The sequence below is a fragment of the Mya arenaria genome, chromosome 14 (genome assembly GCF_026914265.1).
Source record: "Mya arenaria isolate MELC-2E11 chromosome 14, ASM2691426v1".
Taxonomy (NCBI): domain Eukaryota; kingdom Metazoa; phylum Mollusca; class Bivalvia; order Myida; family Myidae; genus Mya; species Mya arenaria.
Genome location: NC_069135.1, coordinates 4537011 through 4562534, shown reverse-complemented (window position 1 = coordinate 4562534; position 25524 = coordinate 4537011). Strand labels below are relative to the sequence as shown.

Sequence of the window (25524 nt, the reverse complement as noted above, 5' to 3'; positions counted from 1 at the left end):
GACCAATGTGTTGTATGTGTACTGGATCAATTAGTTGTATGTGTACCAGATCAGTGTGTTGTATGTGTACTAGATCAATGTGTTGTATATGTACTAGATCAGTGTGTTGTATGTGTACTAGTTCAGTGTGATGTATGTGTACTAGATCAGTGTATTGCATGTGTACTAGATCAGTGTGTTGTATGTGTACTAGATCAATGTGTTGTATGTGTATTAGATCAGTGTGCTGTATGTGTACTAGACCAGTGTGTTGTATGTGTACTAGATCAGTGTTTTGTATGTATACTAGATCAATGTGATGTATGTGTACTAGATCAATGTGTTGTATATGTACTAGATCAGTGTGTTGTATGTGTACTAGTTCAGTGTGATGTATGTGTACTAGATCAGTGTATTGTATGTGTACTAGATCAGTGTGTTGTATGTGTACTAGATCAATGTATTGTATGTGTACTAGATCAGTGTGTTGGATGTGTACTAGATCAGTGTGATGTATGTGCACTAGATCAGTGTGATGTATGTGTACTAGAACAGTGTGTTGTATGTGTACTAGATCAGTGTGATGTATGTGTACTAGATCAGTGTATTGTATGTGTACTAGACCAGTGTGTTGTATGTGTACTAGATCAGGTTGTTGTACACGTACTAGACAAGTGTGATGTATGTGTACTAGATCAGTGTGTTGTACGTGTTCTAGACCAGTGTGTTGTACGTGTACTAGATCAGTGTGTTGTACGTGTACTAGATCAGTGTGATGTATGTGTACTAGATCAATGTGATGTATGTGTACTAGATCAGTGTGATGTATGTGAACTAGACCAGTGTGTTGTATGTGTACTAGACCAGTGTGATGTATGTGTACTAGATCAGTGTGTTGTACGTGTTCTAGACCAGTGTGTTGTATGTGCACTAGATCAGTGTGCTGTACGTGTACTAGATAAGTGTATTGTATGTGTACTAGATCTTTGTGTTATATGTGTACTAGACCAGTGTGATGTATGTTTACTAGATCAGGTTGTTGTACACGTACTAGACAAGTGTGATGTATGTGTACTAGATCAGTGTGTTGTACGTGTTCTAGACCAGTGTGTTGTACGTGTACTAGATCAGTGTGTTGTACGTGTACTAAATCAGTGTGATTTATGTGTACTAGATCAATGTGATGTATGTGTACTAGATCAGTGTGATGTATGTGTACTAGACCAGTGTGTTGTATGTGTACTAGACCAGTGTGATGTATGTGTACTAGATCAGTGTGTTGTACGTGTTCTAGACCAGTGTGTTGTATGTGCACTAGATCAGTGTGTTGTACGTGTACTAGATAAGTGTATTGTATGTGTACTAGATCTTTGTGTTATATGTGTACTAGACCAGGGTGATGTATGTTTACTAGATCAGTGTGCTGTATGTGTACTAGACCAGTGTGATGTATGTATACTAGATCAGTGTATTGTATGTGTTATAGATTAGTGTGATGTTTGTGTACTAGATCAGTGTATTGTATGTGTACTAGATCGGTGTATGTATGTGTACTAGATCAGTGTGATGTATGTGTACTAAATCAGTGTGATGTATGTGTACTAGATCAGTGCGATGTATATGTACTAGATCAATGTGATGTATGTGAACTAGAACAGTGTGATGTATGTGTACTAGACCAGTGTGATGCATGTGTACTAGATCAATGTGATGTGTGTGTACTAGAACAGTGTGATGCATGTGTACTAGACCAATGTGATGTATGTGTACTAGATCAATTAGTTGTATGTGTACTAGATCAGTGTGTTGTATGTGTACTAGAGTGTGTTGTATATGTTCTGGATCAATGAGTTGTATGTGTACTAGATCAGTGTGTTGTATATGTACTAGATCAATGAGTTGTATGTGTACTAGATCAGTGTGTTGTACGTGTTCTAGACCAGTTTGTTGTACGTGTACTAGATCAGTGTGTTGTACGTGTACTAGATCAGTGTTATGTATGTGTACTAGATCAATGTGATGTATGTGTACTAGATCAGTGTGATGTAGGTGTACTAGACCAGTGTGTTGTATGTGTACTAGACCAGTGTGATGTATGTGTACTAGATCAGTGTATTGTACGTGTTCTAGACCAGTGTGTTGTATGTGCACTAGATCAATGAGTTGTATGTGTACTAGATCAGTGTGTTGTATATGTTCTAGATCAATGAGTTGTATGTGTACTAGACAAGTGTGATGTATGTGTACTAGATCAGTGTGTTGTACGTGTTCTAGACCAGTGTGTTGTACGTGTACTAGATCAGTGTGTTGTACGTGTACTAGAACAGTGTGATGTATGTGTACTAGATCAGTGTGTTGTAAGTGTACTAGAACAGTGTGTTGTACGTGTACTAGATCAGTGTGTTGTACGTGTACTAGATCAGTGTGATGTATGTGTACTAGATCAATGTGATGTACGTGTACTAGATCAGTGTGATGTAGGTGTACTAGACCAGTGTGTTGTATGTGTACTAGACCAGTGTGATGTATGTGTACTAGATCAGTGTGTTGTACGTGTTCTAGACCAGTGTGTTGTATGTGCACTAGATCAATGAGTTGTAAGTGTACTAGATCAGTGTGTTGTATATGTTCTAGATCAATGAGTTGTATGTGTACTAGACAAGTGTGATGTATGTGTACTAGATCAGTGTGTTGTACGTGTTCTAGACCAGTGTGTTGTACGTGTACTAGATCAGTGTGATGTATGTGTACTAGATCAATGTTGTGTACGTGTACTAGATCAGTGTGATGTAGGTGTACTAGACCAGTGTGTTGTATGTGTACTAGACCAGTGTGATGTATGTGTACTAGATCAGTGTGTTGTACGTGTTCTAGACCAGTGTGTTGTATGTGCACTAGATCAATGAGTTGTAAGTGAACTAGATCAGTGTGATGTTTGTGTTCTAGATCAATGAGTTGTATGTGTACTAGACAAGTGTGATGTATGTGTACTAGATCAGTGTGTTGTACGTGTTCTAGACCAGTGTGTTGTACGTGTACTAGATCAGTGTGTTGTACATGTACTAGATCAGTGTGATGTATGTGTACTAGATCAATGTGATGTATGTGTACTAGATCAGTGTGATGTAAATGTACTAGACCAGTGTGTTGTATGTGTGCTAGACCAGTGTGATGTATGTGTACTAGATCAGTGTGTTGTACGTGTTCTAGACCAGTGTGTTGTATGTGCACTAGATCAGTGTGTTGTACGTGTACTAGATAAGTGTATTGTATGTGTACTAGATCTTTGTGTTGTATGTGTACTAGACCAGTGTGATGTATGTTTACTAGATCAGTGTGTTGTATGTGTACTAGACCAGTGTGATGTATGTATACTAGATCAGTGTATTGTATGTGTAATAGATTAGTGTGATGTTTGTGTACAAGATCAGTGTATTGTATGTGTACTATATCGGTGTATGTATGTGTACTAGATCAGTGTGATGTATGTGTACTTAATCAGTGTGATGTATGTGTACTAGATCAGTGCGATGTATATGTACTAGATCAATGTGATGTATGTGTACTAGAACAGTGTGATGTATGTGTACTAGACCAGTGTGATGCATGTGTACTAGATCAATGTGATGTGTGTGTACTAGAACAGTGTGATGCATGTGTACTAGACCAATGTGATGTTTGTGTACTAGACCAATTAGTTGTATGTGTACTAGATCAGTGTGTTGTTTGTGTACTAGAGTGTGTTGTATATGTTCTAGATCAATGAGTTGTATGTGTACTAGATCAGTGTGTTGTATGTGTACTAGATCAATGTGATGTATGTGTAGTAGAACAGTGTGATGTATGTGTACTAGATCAGTGTGTTGTATATGTACTAGATCAATTTGATGTATGTGTACTAGAACAGTGTGTTGTATATGTACTAGATCAGTGTGTTGTATGTGTACTAGATCAATGTGATGTATGTGTATTAGAACAGTGTGATGTATGTGTACTAGATCAGTGTGTTGTATATGTACTAGATCAATTTGATGTATGTGTACTAGAACAGTGTGTTGTATATGTACTAGATCAGTGTGTTGTATGTGTACTAGATCAATGTGATGTATGTGTAGTAGAACAGTGTGTTGTACGTGTTCTAAACCAGTTTGTTGTACGTGTACTAGATCAGTGTGTTGTACGTGTACTAGATCAGTGTTATGTATGTGTACTAGATCAATGTGATGTATGTGTACTAGATCAGTGTGATGTAGGTGTACTAGACCAGTGTGTTGTATGTGTACTAGACCAGTGTGATGTATGTGTACTAGATCAGTGTATTGTACGTGTTCTAGACCAGTGTGTTGTATGTGCACTAGATCAATGAGTTGTATGTGTACTAGATCAGTGTGTTGTATATGTTCTAGATCAATGAGTTGTATGTGTACTAGACAAGTGTGATGTATGTGTACTAGATCAGTGTGTTGTACGTGTTCTAGACCAGTGTGTTGTACGTGTACTAGATCAGTGTGTTGTACATGTACTAGAACAGTGTGATGTATGTGTACTAGACCAGTGTGATGCATGTGTACTAGATCAATGTGATGTGTGTGTACTAGAACAGTGTGATGCATGTGTACTAGACCAATGTGATGTATGTGTACTAGATCAATTAGTTGTATGTGTACTAGATCAGTGTGTTGTATGTGTACTAGAGTGTGTTGTATATGTTCTAGATCAATGAGTTGTATGTGTACTAGATCAGTGTGTTGTATGTGTACTAGATCAGTGTGTTGTACGTGTACTAGAACAGTGTGTTGTACGTGTACTAGATCAGTGTGTTGTACGTGTACTAGATCAGTGTGATGTATGTGTACTAGATCAATGTGATGTACGTGTACTAGATCAGTGTGATGTAGGTGTACTAGACCAGTGTGTTGTATGTGTACTAGACCAGTGTGATGTATGTGTACTAGATCAGTGTGTTGTACGTGTTCTAGACCAGTGTGTTGTATGTGCACAAGATCAATGAGTTGTAAGTGTACTAGATCAGTGTGTTGTATATGTTCTAGATCAATGAGTTGTATATGTACTAGACAAGTGTGATGTATGTGTACTAGATCAGTGTGTTGTACGTGTTCTAGACCAGTGTGTTGTACGTGTACTAGATCAGTGTGATGTATGTGTACTAGATCAATGTGATGTACGTGTACTAGATCAGTGTGATGTAGGTGTACTAGACCAGTGTGTTGTATGTGTACTAGACCAGTGTGATGTATGTGTACTAGATCAGTGTGTTGTACGTGTTCTAGACCAGTGTGTTGTATGTGCACTAGATCAATGAGTTGTAAGTGAACTAGATCAGTGTGATGTTTGTGTTCTAGATCAATGAGTTGTATGTGTACTAGACAAGTGTGATGTATGTGTACTAGATCAGTGTGTTGTACGTGTTCTAGACCAGTGTGTTGTACGTGTACTAGATCAGTGTGTTGTACATGTACTAGATCAGTGTGATGTATGTGTACTAGATCAATGTGATGTATGTGTACTAGATCAGTGTGATGTAAATGTACTAGACCAGTGTGTTGTATGTGTGCTAGACCAGTGTGATGTATGTGTACTAGATCAGTGTGTTGTACGTGTTCTAGACCAGTGTGTTGTATGTGCACTAGATCAGTGTGTTGTACATGTACTAGATAAGTGTATTGTATGTGTACTAGATCTTTGTGTTGTATGTGTACTAGACCAGTGTGATGTATGTTTACTAGATCAGTGTGTTGTATGTGTACTAGACCAGTGTGATGTATGTATACTAGATCAGTGTATTGTATGTGTAATAGATTAGTGTGATGTTTGTGTACAAGATCAGTGTATTGTATGTGTACTATATCGGTGTATGTATGTGTACTAGATCAGTGTGATGTATGTGTACTTAATCAGTGTGATGTATGTGTACTAGATCAGTGCGATGTATATGTACTAGATCAATGTGATGTATGTGTACTAGAACAGTGTGATGTATGTGTACTAGACCAGTGTGATGCATGTGTACTAGATCAATGTGATGTGTGTGTACTAGAACAGTGTGATGCATGTGTACTAGACCAATGTGATGTTTGTGTACTAGATCAATTAGTTTTATGTGTACTAGATCAGTGTGTTGTTTGTGTACTAGAGTGTGTTGTATATGTTCTAGATCAATGAGTTGTATGTGTACTAGATCAGTGTGTTGTATGTGTACTAGATCAATGTGATGTATGTGTAGTAGAACAGTGTGATGTATGTGTACTAGATCAGTGTGTTGTATATGTACTAGATCAATTTGATGTATGTGTACTAGAACAGTGTGTTGTATATGTACTAGATCAGTGTGTTGTATGTGTACTAGATCAATGTGATGTATGTGTAGTAGAACAGTGTGATGTATGTGTACTAGATCAGTGTGTTGTATATGTACTAGATCAATTTGATGTATGTGTACTAGAACAGTGTGTTGTATATGTACTAGATCAGTGTGTTGTATGTGTACTTGACCAGTGTGATGTATATGTACTAGATCAATGAGTTGTATGTGTACTAGATCAGTGTGTTGTATGTGTACTAGATCAATTTGATGTATGTGTAGTAGAACAGTGTGTTGTATATGTACTAGATCAGTGTGTTGTATGTGTACAAGATCAGTGTGTTGTATATGTACTAGATCAATGTTATGTATGTGTACTAGATCAGTGTGATGTATGTGTACTAGATCAATGTGATGTATGTTTACTAGATCAGTGTGTTGTATATGTACTAGATAAGTGTGATGTATGTGTACTAGATCAGTGTGATGTATGGTACTAGATAAGTGTGTTGTATGTGTACTAGATCAGTGTGTTGTATGTGTACTAGATCAATGTGATGTATGTGTACTTGACCAGTGTGTTGTATATGTACTAGATCAATGAGTTGTATGTGTACTAGATCAGTGTGTTGTATGTGTACTAGATCAATGTGTTGTATGTGTACTAGATCTGTGTGTTGTATGTGTACTTGACCAGTGTGATGTATGTGTACTAGATCAATGAGTTGTACGTGTACTAGATCAGTGTGTTGTATGTGTACTTGACCAGTGTGATGTATGTGTACTAGATGAATGAGTTGTATGTGTACTAGATCAGTGTGTTGTATGTGTACTTGACCAGTGTGATGTATGTGTACTAGATCAATGAGTTGTATGTGTACTAGATCAGTGTGTTGTATGTGTACTTGACCAGTGTGATGTATGTGTACTAGATCAATGAGTTTTATGTGTACTAGATCAGTGTGTTGTATGTGTAATAGATCAATGTGTTGTATATGTACTAGATCAATGTGATGTATGTGTACTAGAACAGTGCCATGCATGTGTACTCGACCAATGTGTTGTATGTGTAATGGATCAATTAGTTGTATGTGTACTAGATCAGTGTGTTGTATGTGTACTTGACCAGTGTGATGTATGTGTACTAGATCAATGAGTTGTATGTGTACTAGATCAGTGTGTTGTATGTGTAATAGATCAATGTGTTGTATATGTACTAGATCAATGTGATGTATGTGTACTAGATCAATGTGATGAATGTGTACTAGATCAATGTGATGTATGTGTACTAGAACAGTGCCATGCATGTGTACTCGACCAATGTGTTGTATGTGTACTGGATCAATTAGTTGTATGTGTACCAGATCAGTGTGTTGTATGTGTTCTAGATCAATGTGTTGTATATGTACTAGATCAATGTGATGTATGTGTACTAGATCAATGTGATGAATGTGTACTAGATCAATGTGATGTATGTGTACTAGAACAGTGTCATGCATGTGTACTCGACCAATGTGTTGTATGTGTACTGGATCAATTAGTTGTATGTGTACTAGATCAGTGTGTTGTATGTGTAGTAGATCAGTGTATTGTATATGTACTAGATCAGTGTGATGTATGTGTACTAGATCAGTGTGATGTATGTGTACTAGATCAATGTGATGTATGTGTACTAGAACAGTGTGATGTATGTGTACTAGATCAATGTGTTGTATGTGTACTAGATCAGTGTGTTGTATATGTACTAGATCAATGTGATGTATGTGTACTAGATCAATGTGATGTATGTGTACTAGATCAATGTGATGTATGTGTACTAGAACAATGTGATGTATGTGTACTAGAACAGTGTGATGTATGCGTACTAGATCAGTGTGATGTATGTGTACTAGGTCAGTGTGTTGTATGTGTACTAGATCAGTGTGTTGTATGTGTACTAGAACAGTGTGATGTATGTGTACTAGATCAGTGTGTTGTATGTGTACTAGATCAGTGTGATGTATGAGTACTTGACCAGTGTGATGCATGTGTACTAGATCAATGTGTTGTATGTGTACTAGATCAATTAGTTGTATGTGTACTAGATCAATGTGATGTATGTGTACTAGAACAGTGTCATGCATGTGTACTCGACCAATGTGTTGTATGTGTACTAGATCAATTAGTTGTATGTGTACTAGATCAGTTTGTTGTACGTGTACTAGATCAGTGTTATGTATTTGTTCTAGATCATTGTGATGTACGTGTACTAGATAAGTGTGTGGTATGTGTACAAGATCAGTGTGATGTATGTGTATTAGATCTGTGTGTTTTATATGTACTAGACCAGTGTGTTGTACGTGTACTAGATCAGTGTGTTGTACGTGTTCTAGATCAGTGTGTTGTTTGTGTACTAGACCAGTGTGATGTATGTGTACTAGATCAGTGTGTTGAATGTGTACTAGATCAGTGTGTTGTATATGTATTAGACCAGTGTATTGTATGTGTACTAGACCAGTGTATTGAATGTGTACTAGATCAGTGTGTTGTATATGTATTAGACCAGTGTATTGTATGTGTACTAGACCAGTGTATTGTACGTGTTCTAGATCAGTGTGATGTATGTGTACTAGATCAGTGTGTTGTATGTGTACTAGATCAGTGTGATGTATGTGTACTAGAACAGTGTATTGTATGTGTACTAGATCAGTGTGATGTATGTGTACTAGACCAGTGTATTGTATGTGTACTAGATCAGTGTGTTGTTTGTGTACTAGATCAGTGTGATGTATGTGTACTAGATCAGTGTGTTAAATGTGTACTTTATCAGTGTGATGTATGTGTACTAGATCCTTGTGATGTTTGTGTACTAGACCAGTGTGATGTATGTGTACTAGATCAGTGTGATGTTTGTGTTCTAGACCAGTGTGATGTATGTGTACTAGATCAGTGTGATGTATGTGTACTAGATCAGTGTGATGTATGTGTACCTGATCAGTGTGATGTATGTGTACTAGATCCGTGTGTTGTATGGTACTTTACCTTTGTGTTGTATTTGTACTAAAACTGTGTGATGTAAAGCTTAAGCTACGAGGATTTCATTGTTTTGGTTTAGTTTTTATATTTTCTCATTTAAAACTGATGTTTGACTGTTAAGAGATATTTTATTTATACATAATAAACAGCTTTTTGTTATAAAAAATATCAAGGATAAGTTAGCCATTTGGCGAAAAAAAATGAAATAAGTTATGTTTAAGCCTTTTCTAATTGGGTCCTGTTGTTAATGTGAATGCACTGTTTGGTTATGATCATATTTGTATGGCTTTTAATCTTCTATGCATTAATTGACATTTGTAGGCTGTCTGTTAAGATATGTCAGTTAAAGTCCCTTAAGAGGGTAAGATTAACTACATAACAGGCAGAATTAACGAGACATGAAAACAGTAAGCATTGGCTTAAACCCTCGAACAAATAGCATAATACTTATCTGATTACTCGTATTACTAATTTAAACAATCTATTGCAAGTTTCAAACTCGACAAAATAAAATAAAACTATTAGTCAAAAGAAAGTCTCTAAATTGACATACGGACAATTAGTGTAATGTCAAAAATTTCCGTTGAATGTTAATCCAGCGAGACACAAAAATTGAAAGTTTCACAAACATTGCCTTAACTGACCAATAGGTATAGGTCATTGTATTAAATAAACGATAACGAATAAAATGGTTGAAATTATTTGTTGAACTGACAATGCACCTCAGTCGAGAATGTGTTCGCCTTTACCACTGAAACATGTACGCGTAAGAAACTACAGTAATATGAACATATGGATTGATAGTTAATTTAAATTCCTCCATGGTACTATGTTTCTACATCTCAACATAAAAGTTTTTTTACGGAATTCTGCTACATAACAGGCAGAATTAACGAGACATGAAAACAGTAAGCATTGGCTTAAACCCTCGAACAAATAGCATAATACTTATGCAAGTTTTGTTACGGAATTCTGCTACGGCCATCGCGACCTCGTCTCTCGCCCCTTGAAATTGGCCTAGCAATAAACTCAAGGTTTGTTTGTTACTTTCACACATCTTTTTTTTTTTATCAATTTATGCAGTAAATCACACTCATAAAAAGACGCGAGATTTCAATTTAAAAATCCGCCCATCTTTCTTTATGACAAGCGTTGTCATGTGCATACAAAGCTCTTGTTTCTGTTCATTCAGCGTAATTATAGACATGTTCAAAACAAAACGAAATTTGAATCTAAGAATATTCACTGTGTAATTTTATTGAGCAGAACCGCAGTAATGCAAATACCTTTCGACAATTTTGACTAAATTGTTTAAACGATCAATATAGAATTAGGGTGTCGATCTAAATTTAAAAGACATATAGTTTATTAAATCATGCTACGTGTACTTTATTGGCACAGTAATGGTTTCAAACATGAAAGTATGAAAGTTTTTTAATTCAATGTTCTAACTTCGTACGATACGTGTGTAAACAAGCTGGCCCATTTCCCGCAAAAAATGAATAGAGTTCCCGTGCCGGTAACGGTCCGATACCCCCTGTTAATAAAATAAAGCTATTGGCGAGATGGTTATTTGAAGTGAAATACATATACAACCAATTGTGTAATAGTTAGATGACATTGATTAAAATCTTAATGATTAAAAATGGATGGAGTGAGGGTTGCGAACAAGCTCTTCTTAATCATTAACATTTTAACTGCCTTAGAATATAATCTCATTGGCTGACACATTGTTAATGTAGAATCTGACGCAGGTGTGTGTATCGGAATATAGGCATTGTGCGGACCTTTAAACACTCGCGAGAGTTGAAAATCTTAATGATTAAGACAAGTACTTAATGATTGCCTATCTATAAGTTCTTTGGCTGTAAATGTAGGTTGTATTTTAAAGAGTGTTGCATTTCAGAACTATATTATAACGGTGTATCCTACTGTTGACATCCAGTATAACGGTGAGTTCGGTGTGTACACGCGTATCCATGGAGACCGCGTAGCGACTGAGACGGACCGAACGATACACCATACAAAACAGCCAACTGGAGCGCAGTTTAATCTGTGGTGTGCTGTTTTTGATATGAAATTAGCAAACATACAATTGGTGCTATCCGAGACTAATAACAAATTCTACTCTTAAGTGCTACTGAACTTCACCGTCTCTCGAACCAGTTCACGTACGCAACTAGTGGTGGCATTTGCCGGTGCCAAAAATGTTATCTTGATATATTTTTAATGCTTTGTTTCATATGAAATGTTATAAGTGAAAAAACGTACTTGAAAACACAACAGATTAAACAGTAATTAATTTGTAATATTAGACCCGATTGAAGGTTACGTAGAATTTGGTCACGTTTCAATAATGTATGTTAGTGAAAGCGGGTTGTTTGTTTTTAACACTGTTATTCTACAGTCATGTGAAGTGTCCCTGAACACGGAAACATTACAAAGCCTGTGGCATGGTATTTTAAGTACATGTGTACGTATGAAGCAATTATTTTTTTTTTTTCGAAACGCCGCATCGACAACCTCCCAAGGGAGCAGATCTAAAGTTTATAATGCGTTGGGGGTGGGGGGGGGGGGGCATTTGGCCGGGATTTTTCCGCAGGGCAGGGATTTAACCCGGGCTTGGCTGGACCGAAAGTCAAAGTCCCCGCTATTCCCTGGACGGGGGGGGGTCCAATTGACTGGTGCATAACGTATTGTGTACACCTTTCTCATAGACTACTGATATTCATAGTGCCTGCATAATTTTCCATCTCAATAAAAGTACACGGGGATATCCGTTTGCAACCATGGTTCAAAAAGTTAGCATTTTTAAGCAGGGCTTAATTTCGCATTGCAATCCATGTGTGAACGTTTTTTTAAAAAAATCCAGTATTTAAATGATCCAGACACTTGTTTTAAAAAAATAGACAAGGCGAGATAACACTCTTAGAGCTAAAGCGCGTGCACTGAGCACATCGTCACATTGCCATCTTTCAATGCGTCATGTTCCTACTAATTCTTTTCGACAGATCCAGAGTGAGCGACATTCAAAGATTTGCGAGACAATTATGATGGGAAATAACTATACAACACTGGTGTTGCAAACAACTCTGCATAGTAATTTATCAACGTTCCCAGTTCCATGCAATTCCCTTTATTTGTATCTGTTATATGTTCCACGGAAAACGAGTCTCGATAAAATCCGGAGATCCACAATTGCACATTGCCATCTACAAAATATCCTAAATTTCATTTATTCGTTTGAAAAGATTACGAGAATAATGCTTTGGATAAAAAATGAATAAAGGGGAGGTTACTTCGCAACAAAATGAGTGCACTACACAACCCCACTTTGCCAACTAGCCATGTTTCAAGTTGTATTAAATTATTTAGAAAAAAATACCATTTCTGCTGCGGTCAAATTTCGGTTGAAGGTTGAAGAACAAACCCCCGTTGACAACAAGGACACATTCAGTGTAAAAGCTCAACATACGATGAACCACTTACATCAAGAAGAGATACCATGTTTACGAAACGAGCAGCTATTTAGGAAACGTTTTGTTTTATACACTTACAAATGGCACATGTATTTAAACAATTGACGTACTTCCTATAATGCGTCCGAACCTTGAGACAGACGTACTACTGTGATGGCCAAGAGTCAAAGTGAAATAGTGAATGTTAATACAAGATGGCACACCAAACATACCAACACCAATGCAAAAAAAAACCTTGAGTAATATTGTGTACAGTATATATACGATTACCAGCTGCAAAACCATTTCATATCGCCACATAACTTTTATATTGTTTACTTGCAGATAGAACACAGTCCTGCGCAAGAAATGGCGAGTCCCACACTTCCGGCGGTAAAATTTTCGTACAGTCACGTGCCGGATGACGTCATCAGACAACATCAAAGACAAGAAAAGTGTTTGCATCGTGTGCAGACGGACTCGCGTTCAACGCTTCCGCCTTCTCCTAACGGGTTCGCAGTTCAAAATGGACATGATCTTCAGCAATCTTACAAGAGGCGGACATCCGCCATGCGAGCGACAAGCAGTACTGTCAAAATGGAGCTACCGGATGTCGTCCAAGATACAAAAGATGTCACCACAAAAAGTTCTAAACTTGCGAGAGAAATATATGAAAAATATAATATGAAAAACAAATCACATAATTTATTAACTCCTGGTAAGAATACGCAAAACGGTATTGAACATTATTCGATGCCATGGCGAAACAAAACATTTCTTACACTTCCGCTTCGTTTCAACGGCACAGCCAATAGTGGCCTTACCCGTTTCGGAAGAGAAAAGACAAACATAACCGAGCTCAGATCGGACACCAGCGATTTGGACGAAAACTTCCGCTTTGAGAAGGATTGGGAAGATGGCCGCCACTGGTAAACAGCGACAGCCACTTCTGAATTGTTGGTACAAACTATAAAGTTTTGATTAGCGTCCTTTCGTGGTTTATTTCGGTTGCCGTTCATACGGTGTTATATTGAACAGAATATGGTAAACGATGGACACCAATTGTTATAAGTCGTTTTCACCGCGTGGACGTTTCATGTTTCTTGCCATACATTTGTCACCCATGGTGCATTTACGTCTGTACTTGCTCAACATTTAGTAATGTCACACATGTTGTCATATACACTAAACAACTGATATAATTTGTCAGCTTTCGAATTCCAACAGTTTTGAAAATGCGTGTAAGAAACCGCATCGAACGTCATGAACAAAATGGCGTGCATGTTCTAGAGAAAACGCACTGTTATGATTGTTTAGCATGTTCTTATCACAGATACATGATGTAGTTACCCCCTTTCTATTAATGGCGTATTTGTTCATTCTACAGCCATGGACTAGAGGTATCGCTTTATGTGAAGGTTTAAATTAAGGCGGCCTCAATATTCATTACGTTACTGTGCTATTTTAATTTGAAAATAGTGGAACAGTTAAAGTATTTGATTTGATTGTATCAATGAATTCAACAGGTTTCTTCTTCCCAATGCTTTAACTGTGTTTTGTACCATGGCTAATTTGTACGTTTGATTCAACTCTATATTTCCCCATTTTTTGTGGGTTATCGTTTTATCTTCACTAATTCTCTGGTGATTTTAACAATACCATCATGAGACGTTAGCATGATGTTAAACGGGCATTGCGTAATAGTTACTGCACTCGCAACCCGAGTATTTAAAACTATTCACATGTGTTTCGATGGTAGTGGGTGAAGTAACTGTTATCATGGGCAACGTCAATTAACTGACGTGCGCATACGTGAATGACGTTGTAATTTATCCGCACGATAGTTATGGAACGGTTAAGCTCCGCCTACTTGTTGCCGTTTCGCTTGTGGGTTAATGGGGGTTAATGTACATACAAAAAAAAGAACACAAACTCCAACACGGTACAATCATACATACATGAATAATAATCTCAAATATATGTTTTCGTCATTATATTTAAAGAAAAAGAAACGGTTATGAGACCAATAAGAGATGTAATTCAGTGTATAGATAATGTTCAAATGTTGTATCAATGTTGTCTGTTCTGTTACAGACATCTCATGCATTGTCCTTGTTATGTGTTACTCATACCTGTCTACCATTTTATTTATTTTATTTATTCAACGAAATGTGTATACATTGTTGGTTGTTAAAAGTTTAATGTTAAAAAATATCATGTGCACAACATCTATTGCACACGACAAAGTCGTGTATATAGTGTAAAACATTGCAAATAAATACCACTTATTGTTTCCTGGTTTTCATTCAGATCATTCTCATTCGAACATACAAAAACAGACACGTACTGTTTCATTACTACCTCTTTAACTTTCACGACCAAAAGTGGAAGTTTTGATATTTTTGTCAAAACTATCACCCGCTGAAGTTCTGCTGGCTCTTCCGGGCATAAAAACATTGGGCAGGTCCATAGAATTATCAAAATTTACTTTCGGCCTCCGATACTGAAACAAAATAATGAAAAGTGATAAGGATATTAATTGCATAATTGAACTAAAGTGGTTTATTTTAAAACTGAATATTCGATAGCAAGTTAATGAATGTCTGATGACTGTGTTTATTTATTGACAAATAATATCTAAATTAAGATATCAAATCATTTACATGTATCACTAGCTGGTCACTTAAAATCGTCCAAGTTTACTTTTATTTCAATATATGAGCGAAATGTCATAAAATACGCCCCAATTGCACCATTTCGGACTAAAAATTGTTTGGGGAGACCCCCTTAACCCTACACAAACACATTTAAACCAAATCAAGTTCGGTTCTTAGGGAGGCGCGTAAGACAAAGGAGTATGCACCTAAGTTACGCTCCCTCTAACGTCAAATCCTGGATTCGCCCCTGCGTACGATTCCAAATATTTGCCTATATCATGCCTCCAACATAAATGACGCAACGCCATTGGTACAGGACTGGTCACGCGGTGACCCCATATTTTTCCATATTGGGTCACCAAATTTATATCGTACCAAAATGGCGTCTATTTTTCGATTTCGATGAATACATGAAACATTTAAACATGAAAACAGCTTGTCGACGTGATATATACTAGTACGTTACGGGGTTAGTAGGTGACCCGATATGGGATATACGGTGCGCAGGAAACAATATTCCGGTTCGAGCTTCGCTCTCACCCGATTTGGCTTCCTTTGCCCCGTATATCCCATATCGGGTCACCTACTTATCCCATAACTTAAGATAACCATAGCAGAAAAAGTGTATGCTCTTCATCATAACGGAGGAATAAGACGCATATATCTATCGTTTTATTTAAGGTGTTCACTATATAAATGAGTTTGTGAGTGCATAATGCCTTTGGCTATAAGAGTTTGATGCCTGGTGACCGCTAACAATTATGATAACCATTTAAGGAGAACTGTGTGTAGACAACTTATATGTAAAACAAACTTTGATTCAATTTGCGAAGAATATAAGTAGAATATAGGGTTGAAAAAGCATGTAAAAAGAACATTCCCATGCGTATATAGTTACAGTGCTAAACATGATGTTAGAATGTTCTTCGAAATAGTCAATCCATGACAGCAAGAAAACATTTAAGAGCGGGAAGAAAGCCAGCCGATGAACCTGATACATTTCAAAACGGTAAGCTCATCAAAAAGGGAGAATACTAGTACATGTGTATTCAACATATCTGAATCACGGTTATTCAAATATCCTGACATGGATAGGACATAAAAAGCACAATATCTAACTTTGAGATAGTAGTTTATATACGAAACAGTTTCCTGTATAAATGTACATCTTTTAAACATAGATATTGGTAATGTAGGTAGTAGAGTCAGACATATATCCAACACCAAGAGCCAAGAAACCAGTAAGGACATCCAAAGACCTTGAAGGAGAGAACATACACGAGTCTGTGGGGAATGTCTCCGACTGAGGTCTTGACCCTTGGAATGTTGAAGTCAATTCTTGGTTGTCGGATAATTCTCCTTTCGCATCACCATTCCAGAATAGATTGACGGAGAACGGACGAACACTTTCGGAGTGGTATGAAGCCAGGAACCAACTTTTGCGACGCTGATTAGGTACCATGCAATAGTTGATTACAGGGGTGACATACACTTTCAGCTAGGTTACTCAGAATAAAACCATCTACTATAGTATACTACTCAGTGTGTGTATACCACGTGATCAGTTGCGTCATAAATTCTTAGTCGGAAGGCAATGTTTTGCTTTGAATGAAGACTTTTAACAAAGATAACTGCTATTTTTCACCATTTTATATGAAACCTAACGCAGTCTATTCCGCTTACAGAGCCCCGCCTTCCATTGTTTACCAGAGTTTGATTGAGAGTTTAGTTTCTTAAAACACTTCGATAAACCTTTTCGCAGAATCGCTGCCTGATAGAGCACAGTCAAAACATCATTTTGGAAACAGGTTTGTCGCAGTGTTTGAAGAAACTTATCACCTAATCCAACCCCGGTAGTAAAACGAAGGTGGTTCTCTTTAATCGGCATAGACTGCGATTTGTTTAATTTAAAATGGTGTAGAAAAAGAAAAGTTATCTTTGTTTGAAGTTTTGCCAAAAAATGTTGCCTTCCGACATAGCATATGTGACGTAATTTATCACGTGGTATACGCACACTGGTACTTACCAGTCAATTGTAACCACGCCCCCCCCCCCCCCCAGGTCCGAGGGTATACCGGGGATATCCGGGGAAATGGGCCGTGTTTTACCTTTCAGGTGGCTCCGCAGTGCCGGGTGAATGCGGTGGTTTTGTCTTCGCTTTAAATATAGTGGGGAATGGGCCTGACCTAGGGTCCCTGGGGTCCGGCGGCATTTTGCGGGGATTTTACCATCTGTTCGTTCCCACAGGGCGGGGATTTTAGCCGGGGTTGGCTGGACCGAAAGTCAAAGTCCCCGCTATTCCCCGGACCTGGGGGGGGGGGGGGGGCGTGATTACAATTGACTGGTGCATTATAACAGCGGGACATGTGTTACTAAAGAAATGATCGGCAGTACATGATCGTGTCATGTGTTGCAACTTCTTTATACATGTATAGCATTGATCGGCGTTATTTAAGTTCATTTAACACATACTCTTATTTATTTATTTATTTATAAAACAAAATAAAAATCACATTTTTAATAAAACATACCGTAGGATTTTCGATATCGTAGTCGATGTTTTGAAAGAATGGTTTCTTTTGTCGGCATCTACCAAAGCGAAAGCAAGTATATGTAATAGTTTTACCAACAATCTACAATCAATACATTTTTACCAATAAACTACAATCAATACATTTTACCAGCAAATTGCAATCATACCTTTGATATATATAAAGATAAAAAATAAGAAAGGATTGATATTACACTTTTGCAATCATACATTTGATATATAAAAAATAAAAATAAAATAAAGCATTGATTTTACACTTTTGTTATCATATATTTGATATATAAAAAATAACAAATAAGAAAGCATTGATTTTACACTTTTGTTATCATACAGTATATTTGATATATAAAAAAGATGTGGCAACTTACTTTTTGCAGATCATGTAGAATATGAGAACACTGGTGATAACGACAACAGCAATGGCTAGTATTATAACAGCAATGACGAATGATCTCCTCTCGTCTTTCAAATCTGAAACAATGGAATTATTCGTGAAGTTAATGACAAGAAGTTTTAAAGACATGAGACAACTTTTACCATAAGTTAGATCTCATATTTACAGTATAGTATGACAAAGTAATATAAGTGACCACAATAGTAACATGCTACTTTGCTTAGTTGACTTCTGTTTCCATTTTCTATTCGGTTTCAAGCAATAAGGAACATAATAGATAGACATCGTTGAGTCACTGTGATATCGCGGCCGAGCTTTCCATTTGTGTATTAAAAGTAATTGTAACGTATATAACATATATAACGTAGTAAAGGCTAACGAGTTATGGTTACGTTAGAAGGCTTACGAGTTATGGTTACGTTAGAAGGCTTACGAGTTATGGTCACGTTAGAAGGCTTACGAGTTATGGTTACGTTAGAAGGCTTACGAGTTATGGTCACGTTAGAAGGCTTACGAGTTATGGTTACGTTAGAAGGCTTACGAGTTATGGTCACGTTAGAAGGCTTACGAGTTATGGTCACGTTAGAAGGCTTACGAGCTGTGGTCACGTTATAAGGCTTACGAGTTATGTTCACGTTAGAAGGCTTACGAGTTATGGTCACGTTAAAAGGCTTACGAGTTATGGTCATGTTAGAAGGCTTACGAGTTTTGGTCACGTTAAAAGGCTTACGAGCTGTGGTCACGTTATAAGGCTTACGAGTTATGGTCACGTTAGAAGGCTTACGAGTTATGGTCACGTTAGAAGGCTAACGAGCTATAGTCACGTTAGAAGGCAAACGAGTTATGGTTACGTTAGAAGGCCTACGAGTTATGGTCACGTTAGAAGGCTTACGAGTTATGGTCACGTTATAAGGCTTACGAGTTATGGTCACGTTAGAAGGCTTACGAGTTATGGTCACGTTAGAAGGCTTACGAGTTATGGTTACGTTAGAAGGCTTACGAGTTATGGTCACGTTAGAAGGCTTACGAGTTATGGTTACGTAAGAAGGCTTACGAGTTATGGTCACGTTAGACGTTAGAAGGCTTACGAGTTATGGTCACGTTAGAAGGCTTACGAGTTTTGGTCACGTTAGAAGGCTTACGAGTTATGGTCACGTTAGAAGGCTTACGAGTTATGGTCACGTTAGAAGGCTTACGAGTTATGGTCACGTTATAAGGCTTACGAGTTATGGTCACATTAGAAGGCTTACGAGTTATGGTCACGTTAAAAGGCTAACGAGCTGTGGTCACGTTAGAAGGCTTACGAGTTATGGTCACGTTAAAAGGCTTACGAGTTATGGTCATGTTAGAAGGCTTACGAGTTATGGTCACGTTAAAAGGCTTACGAGCTGTGGTCACGTTATAAGGCTTACGAGTTATGTTCACGTTAGAAGGCTTACGAGTTATGGTCACGTTAAAAGGCTTACGAGTTATGGTCATGTTAGAAGGCTTACGAGTTTTGGTCACGTTAAAAGGCTTACGAGCTGTGGTCACGTTATAAGGCTTACAAGTTATGGTCACGTTAGAAGGCTTACGAGTTATGGTCACGTTAGAAGGCTAACGAGCTATAGTCACGTTAGAAGGCAAACGAGTTATGGTCACGTTAGAAGGCTAACGAGCAATAGTCACGTTAGAAGGCAAACGAGTAATTGTCATAATAGCAAATTGTTTAGTTGTATCCCTGTTACATCGCAGCGCCTATGAACAATGCAACAGGTAATCGAATCGCATTTTTGTTGTTTTTTTTGTGTGTTTTTTATTTTGTGACAGGTAACATTTGACAATGTGAATGTCAATAGAACTTAGCTGGACATTGTTAATAAATGCATACCTGATATGTCATCTTTCAACTGCGAAATCTCATTTTCAGCTTCGGACTTGGTCGTTGATGATGGCGACCCGGATGAAGATGAAGATGCTGGAGACCCAGCTGGTGTTGAGATTACTGTCGGAGTTGATGATGCAGTGGATGGTTGTGATTGAACAGATGATGAATCAGAAGGCACGCTGGTTGTATCAGCAATTGAAGATATTGAAGTTGAGATTCTAGAAAAGTCCATGGTGGAACTACTTTCGGCGCTCGGTGTGGTTGAGCTCTTGGATGAGGTGTAATTTACCGTTGCTGTAGATGTGTTGGAAGGCGTGTTTGGTTTTGTGGATTCTGGTGTAGGCTCTGTGGATGGGTTTGATGATAATGTTGAGTTTGAAAAACTTGAAGAGGACAAAGATGATGACATTGAAGTTGTGGTTGTTATATTTGGTGTAGTTTGATCGTCAGTGTTGTTTTGCCCTGGTGCAGTTGTCGTGAAAGTTTCTGTCGTGGAAGTAGTCGTAGTTTCATTTGAAAAACCTTCTGTTGTGTTACTAGTGTTGGCTGGAGTGTCTGTAGTTTTTGATGTTGTTTGTTCAGTTGGTGTGGACTCGAAGTTTGTAGTTAATTTTGATGTTGCTGTCTGTGGTGCTGTTGGTGTTGCTGTTGGTTCTGTTGTTGTTCGCGGTGTTGTTGTTGTTGTTGATGATGATGTTGATGCTATTATTGTTGTTGTTGCTTCTGTTGTGGTTGTATTTGTTGATATCTTAGGTATTGTTGTTGATGTTGCTTCTCCTGATGTTTTCTGTGATTCTGATGTTGTTGGTGCTGTTGTTGTTGTTGTTATTTCTAATGTTGTTGTCATCGGTGCTGTTGTTGTTATTTTTGCAGTTGTTGTTGTCTCAGGTATTGTTGTTGTAATTTTTGCTGCTGTTGTTGTTGCCTCAGGTGTTGTTGTTGTTATTTCTGCTGTTGTTGTTGCCTCAGGTGTTGTTGTTGTTATTTCTGCTGTTGTTGTTGCCTGTGGTTGTGTTGTTGTTATTCCTGATGTTGTTGTCTCAGTTGTTGTTGTTGTCGTTGTTGTTGTTATTTCTGCTGCTGTTGTTGCCTGTAGTGGTGTTGGTGTAATTTCTGATGTTGTTGTCGCCTGTGGTGTTGTTGTTATTACTTCTGCTGTTGTTGATGCCTCTGGTGCTTGCACTAGACAACACAGCACTGCAATGTCAATAGAGCTCTATGTATCGTTTATGTAACACACATCTCAACGAAAAAATAATATCCTTGGTTAAAAGAAAAGACAGTATATACAACTAAATGGATAACAATTTTGATGACCAGGACGATCATAAACGAAAATCAGTTGAACCGTATAGAACTTAAAGTAAGTACACAACATGTACATAACAAAAACATATGGTACTTACAAAAGTATATAAGTGAAGCCCTCCTGGTGTCCATGGTCCTCTTAGATCATCTAGGTGATCATCATAACTGCAAATAAGTGGCGTCTATGACATCCGCATAGGAAATTTATAACATGTTAGCACAGGAATTTATCAAAACGGAAACTATATCTTTAGTTTTGCATTTTATTACAACTAACGACAGATATGTGAAACTTCCTTCATTCTGTGCAAAAGGAACTAACAATGGTAGCGGAAGTTAAGAGTCACCGTGACAAGCTCACTGTGCATGTTTGCATTCGTTTTAAATGTGTTTTTAATCTCATTTGTCAGAGATCAGTCAAGTTTTCTGCTGTTATCTGAAAGAACAAATGATATTTCACCCTTTCGTGTGAGCTGATAATATATGTATCATGATGTAGTAACATTTTCTCTAATTCCGTCTGTTATTTTCATTTTAATTTGGATTTTTTTTATCTATTCATTTTGTTTTTACATAATGTTGTTTCATGAAACTTCCTTACTGTACTTAAAAAGGCTCTTATATAAACGATTGACACTTTTTACATATGTGGCTCTAACGTCTGTTATATTGTATGATATTTCAAGCTTATAATGTCATTGTTTCGTTCGAAGACAAAGATTTGTCTTTTATATTGTTGATTTTCACTTCTCACATTTAAGTTCGCACATCTGTCAAAACTCGATCAAATTCTAGGACTATAACTATACAAACGTTTTTTTTATTGTAAAGAAAAGATATACATGTAGATAATACAAGTTATGATATATACATGTAAGTTAGTAATAATAACATTGCGAATTCCTTGTGAAACTGTGTAAAGGACATTTGATTTAGTCTCTAGCACTAAATGAGCAACGTGTGATTAATACTGTGAATGTATATAATTATATGCACTAGGCTACGAACATGTTAATGTTTATGCCTGATAAAATTCTGTTCTGTTCTGCAACTGTAAGTTAGCAAATTTTGTGAAACAGCAAAAACATGTATTGGTTCACCTGATTCTTATCCTCGACGACCGTTGCATTAAAAGACTGAAATGCTATTGTCTTACCTTCTCAATGTTAACATATCATCCTAGTATATTGATAAATACTCCATTTATAATAGTGAGCGAGTTCTGATGTCAAGAAGTGGTTCAGATAAAAACAATCGAAGCATCACAAACAGTCACAACACAATAGAATACGCAATATGATATTTCTCATCAAGTCCACAAACACATTGACAGATGTACTACCAGAAGCATGCTGAGTCATAATATGGAAATGGAATGAAAAGGCAATATTGAACAATACTCTTGGTGTGTCGCCATTGCGGGGGTATGGGGATTTGCATCTGGTTATCGTCCTGCACCGTGCCTGATGTTTAACACTGGGAAATGGGAAAATGATGGTATCAGTTTTTAATTAAGGGTTAAAGTGATTGAAAAATACGAGACTCTAGTGGAAATAAAAATGCCAAGTATATTATAAAAAATTACCGTCTGTTCAAATGACCCGGCCATATCGACTAAGTAACTTATTGTAGGACAAATGTTTTCAGATAATTAAAGTAAGATTTTTTTTTATATTTTATGATCTAATTTTCTATATATCAAACTCATCAAGCGTGTTGGACTGGTATCAGATTTCGATTTTAGTGTGATCTAGTATAAAAAGTTGTAATTCAATATGCTATTATCTAATACACGTAACAAATATAACGAAACATATACATATTTGGGTTATAAAATGCCTTATTTTCGTAACATAACATAGACGTTGATATATTTATACAGGAAACATCGACAAATATATTACAAACTAGCCCAAATTATAACATCACTGTACCAATGAAATTAGCAAAAAAGAACATAAATCTATATTCAAGAGCAAACTATTAAACGTTCTTGGCCATTATTAAAGAAACGTTAAAAAAACATGAAACGTTACCAATGACATTAAGTGCAGCAAGACTCATAACTGAGACTAAAACGATGCATGAGTTATGGCCCTTCATCGAGGAGAAGAACAGACGAGCGTTGAAATGGGTTTGTGGTTTTCTTGTTGTCATAAAAACACCTATTTTTGTTCTGACGGTGAGTTTAGTCCGACTGTGCATTAGAGTTGTCGTGAAATAAAATTGGTTCTTGTGATGTACACTCTAGAATTTTACGGTCATTATTAAAAAGTACAATAGCGCACATTCACCCAGTGCACGTCTCGGAATACTGTTACACGGGTAGAAATCCAGGGTCCGTATTCACTAACGTCCTGAGTCTGACTATAAAACATACACTCAAATGCTTAATTCGTGAGTGTTTGAAAATATCTCAAATAAAATAATTTTTACCAAAGACGTGTGCCTGATTGTAGAACAGATTATTACAAATTGTGTTACTGATACAGCAATTATTTCCACATTTACTCTTGTCATAGCATTTGGCATCAATATCAAACTCAGAGACCCCATCCATGTTAAGAGATCGCCATGGGTATTAAGATCTGCGTGACTATCAGCAAGTCCTTAATAATCGTTAAGAGGTCTTGTTAAGTGTATTATCTGGAGAAATATCATACCAGGAAGCTATGAAGTTTTTATATGAGCTCGACTTTGCATCATGGAAATAATTAATGAACGATTTAATTTGTTGTTTTTTTTAATTAGGGTGTAAGTGTCTTTGTTTCGTGAAAATATCGGAATTCGTCAATGCTGTAACTAAAGAAGAATAGATTAGTGCCTCTTAATATGTAATTATAAATTTAAAGTGGTCAGGTCCGACATGCCTAGTGTTTTAAATTATGCTTCGTCTTCTGGCTTAGTCTCTGTTTTTCTCTACCAATTCACAATATACTAACCAAAACCCAGACTGTGGCTTCAATTACATTTCTATTCGACAATAATGGGGAAGAAGAGACATAGATTTTCACAAGCGTTTTACCGTCATAATATGATATTAAATACATTTTAATACTTGTTTGTTAATCATCTATATTAAACTACATTGAAATATTCTCGATCGTTATAATGATCAAAATATGACGAATTAATAATTAAACGCTTAAAGCATATAATACTAGTGTGCGTGCACATAATACAATTTCCTCAATAGTCTAGGAATATCGATTTTAAAGACGTCTTAGTGGTCTACGTATTTTTTGTCTAATGAGAAGGCAGTATACTTCAAATTTGCCAATACATTTAATTCAGTAAATCAGCAGTCAGCCGTCATGGATTTGAATAAGGTGAACCGGTAGATATAAGCAGTGGATTGCCCACTTAGTGGGTCGTTTGCACAAAAGTACATGTATGTAGTCGTTTACACAATATAGTACATGTATGTAGACAAATAAAAAGTTAGAATGTGACAGTACATACTAACAACCATTTACAATAACTTAATTCCAAACATTTGTCCTTGCTTTAAGGAAGTACCCAGCTACACAATGAAGTCAAAACACTGAGGTAAAAAGCATGTTATCATCGAAAGGCTTGACTTTATTTAAGACAAATTTCGTAGTATGCATAGCTTATTGTTTTCCGCAGGTATAATGCATTGTTTTAAATATTTCAAAATAATCTAATATCAACCTTTAAAAAGAATCGCCGGCGCTTATTGAAGCTCAAATCCTTGCCATTTTCATTCTTAATTTGATGTTCTTAATTTGATAATTAAATTTCTTTAATACGTACGAAAAAGCTGTATATTCCACATTTAACACGAAACTTACCTTTGTCATTACAATACTAAATTCACCCGTGTGTAAGCCCAAATGACAACCGCCAATGCTATCCTTTTCCCGGTGTTAGATGTTTTCAATGTAAACCTGATGATAAATCTTAACCAGGTCGTCCAAGGGTGGACTCAATTCTTCCCTCTTCCGCCTTG

General features: G+C 36.9%; 2 protein-coding genes across 6 annotated transcripts in view; one reads left to right on the top strand and one right to left on the bottom strand.

Annotated features, from left to right (window-relative positions):
• The window catches only part of LOC128217711 (uncharacterized), a 24209-nt gene extending 9142 nt beyond the window's left edge, over positions 1 to 15067 (top strand). The window contains exon 2 of the mRNA XM_052925043.1: positions 13120 to 15067. Within this exon, the coding sequence (XP_052781003.1) occupies positions 13120 to 13707 (588 nt within the window). The 3' untranslated portion in view covers positions 13708 to 15067. The remainder of the gene's footprint in view (positions 1 to 13119) is intronic.
• LOC128217710 (uncharacterized) lies at positions 14753 to 25524 on the bottom strand. Of its 5 annotated transcripts, none has more exons than XM_052925038.1 (7): positions 25367 to 25524; positions 21650 to 21716; positions 20247 to 21440; positions 18351 to 18453; positions 17963 to 18020; positions 16710 to 16878; positions 14753 to 15277 (listed from the first exon to the last, which is right to left on the bottom strand). In XM_052925038.1, exons 2-7 carry the CDS (start codon positions 21681 to 21683, stop codon positions 15252 to 15254), a joined length of 1584 nt encoding a protein of 527 aa, XP_052780998.1. In that variant the 5' UTR covers positions 21684 to 21716; positions 25367 to 25524; the 3' UTR covers positions 14753 to 15251. The 5 variants fall into 5 exon arrangements, with proteins under 5 accessions (XP_052780998.1, XP_052781001.1, XP_052781000.1 ...); XM_052925041.1 differs by lacking the exon at positions 25367 to 25524 and adding an exon at positions 25329 to 25352; XM_052925040.1 differs by lacking the exon at positions 25367 to 25524 and adding an exon at positions 25227 to 25333.

Coding starts and splice junctions, on each gene's coding strand:
- LOC128217710 (XM_052925038.1), bottom strand. CDS start 21,683: ATGGACACCAGGAGGGCTTCACTTATATACTTTT. Junction 18,021..18,350: donor TTCTACATGATCTGCAAAAA/GTAAGTTGCCAC, acceptor TCGCTTTGGTAG/ATGCCGACAAAAGAAACCAT. Junction 15,278..16,709: donor GACATTCCCCACAGACTCGT/GTATGTTCTCTC, acceptor ATTTTGTTTCAG/TATCGGAGGCCGAAAGTAAA.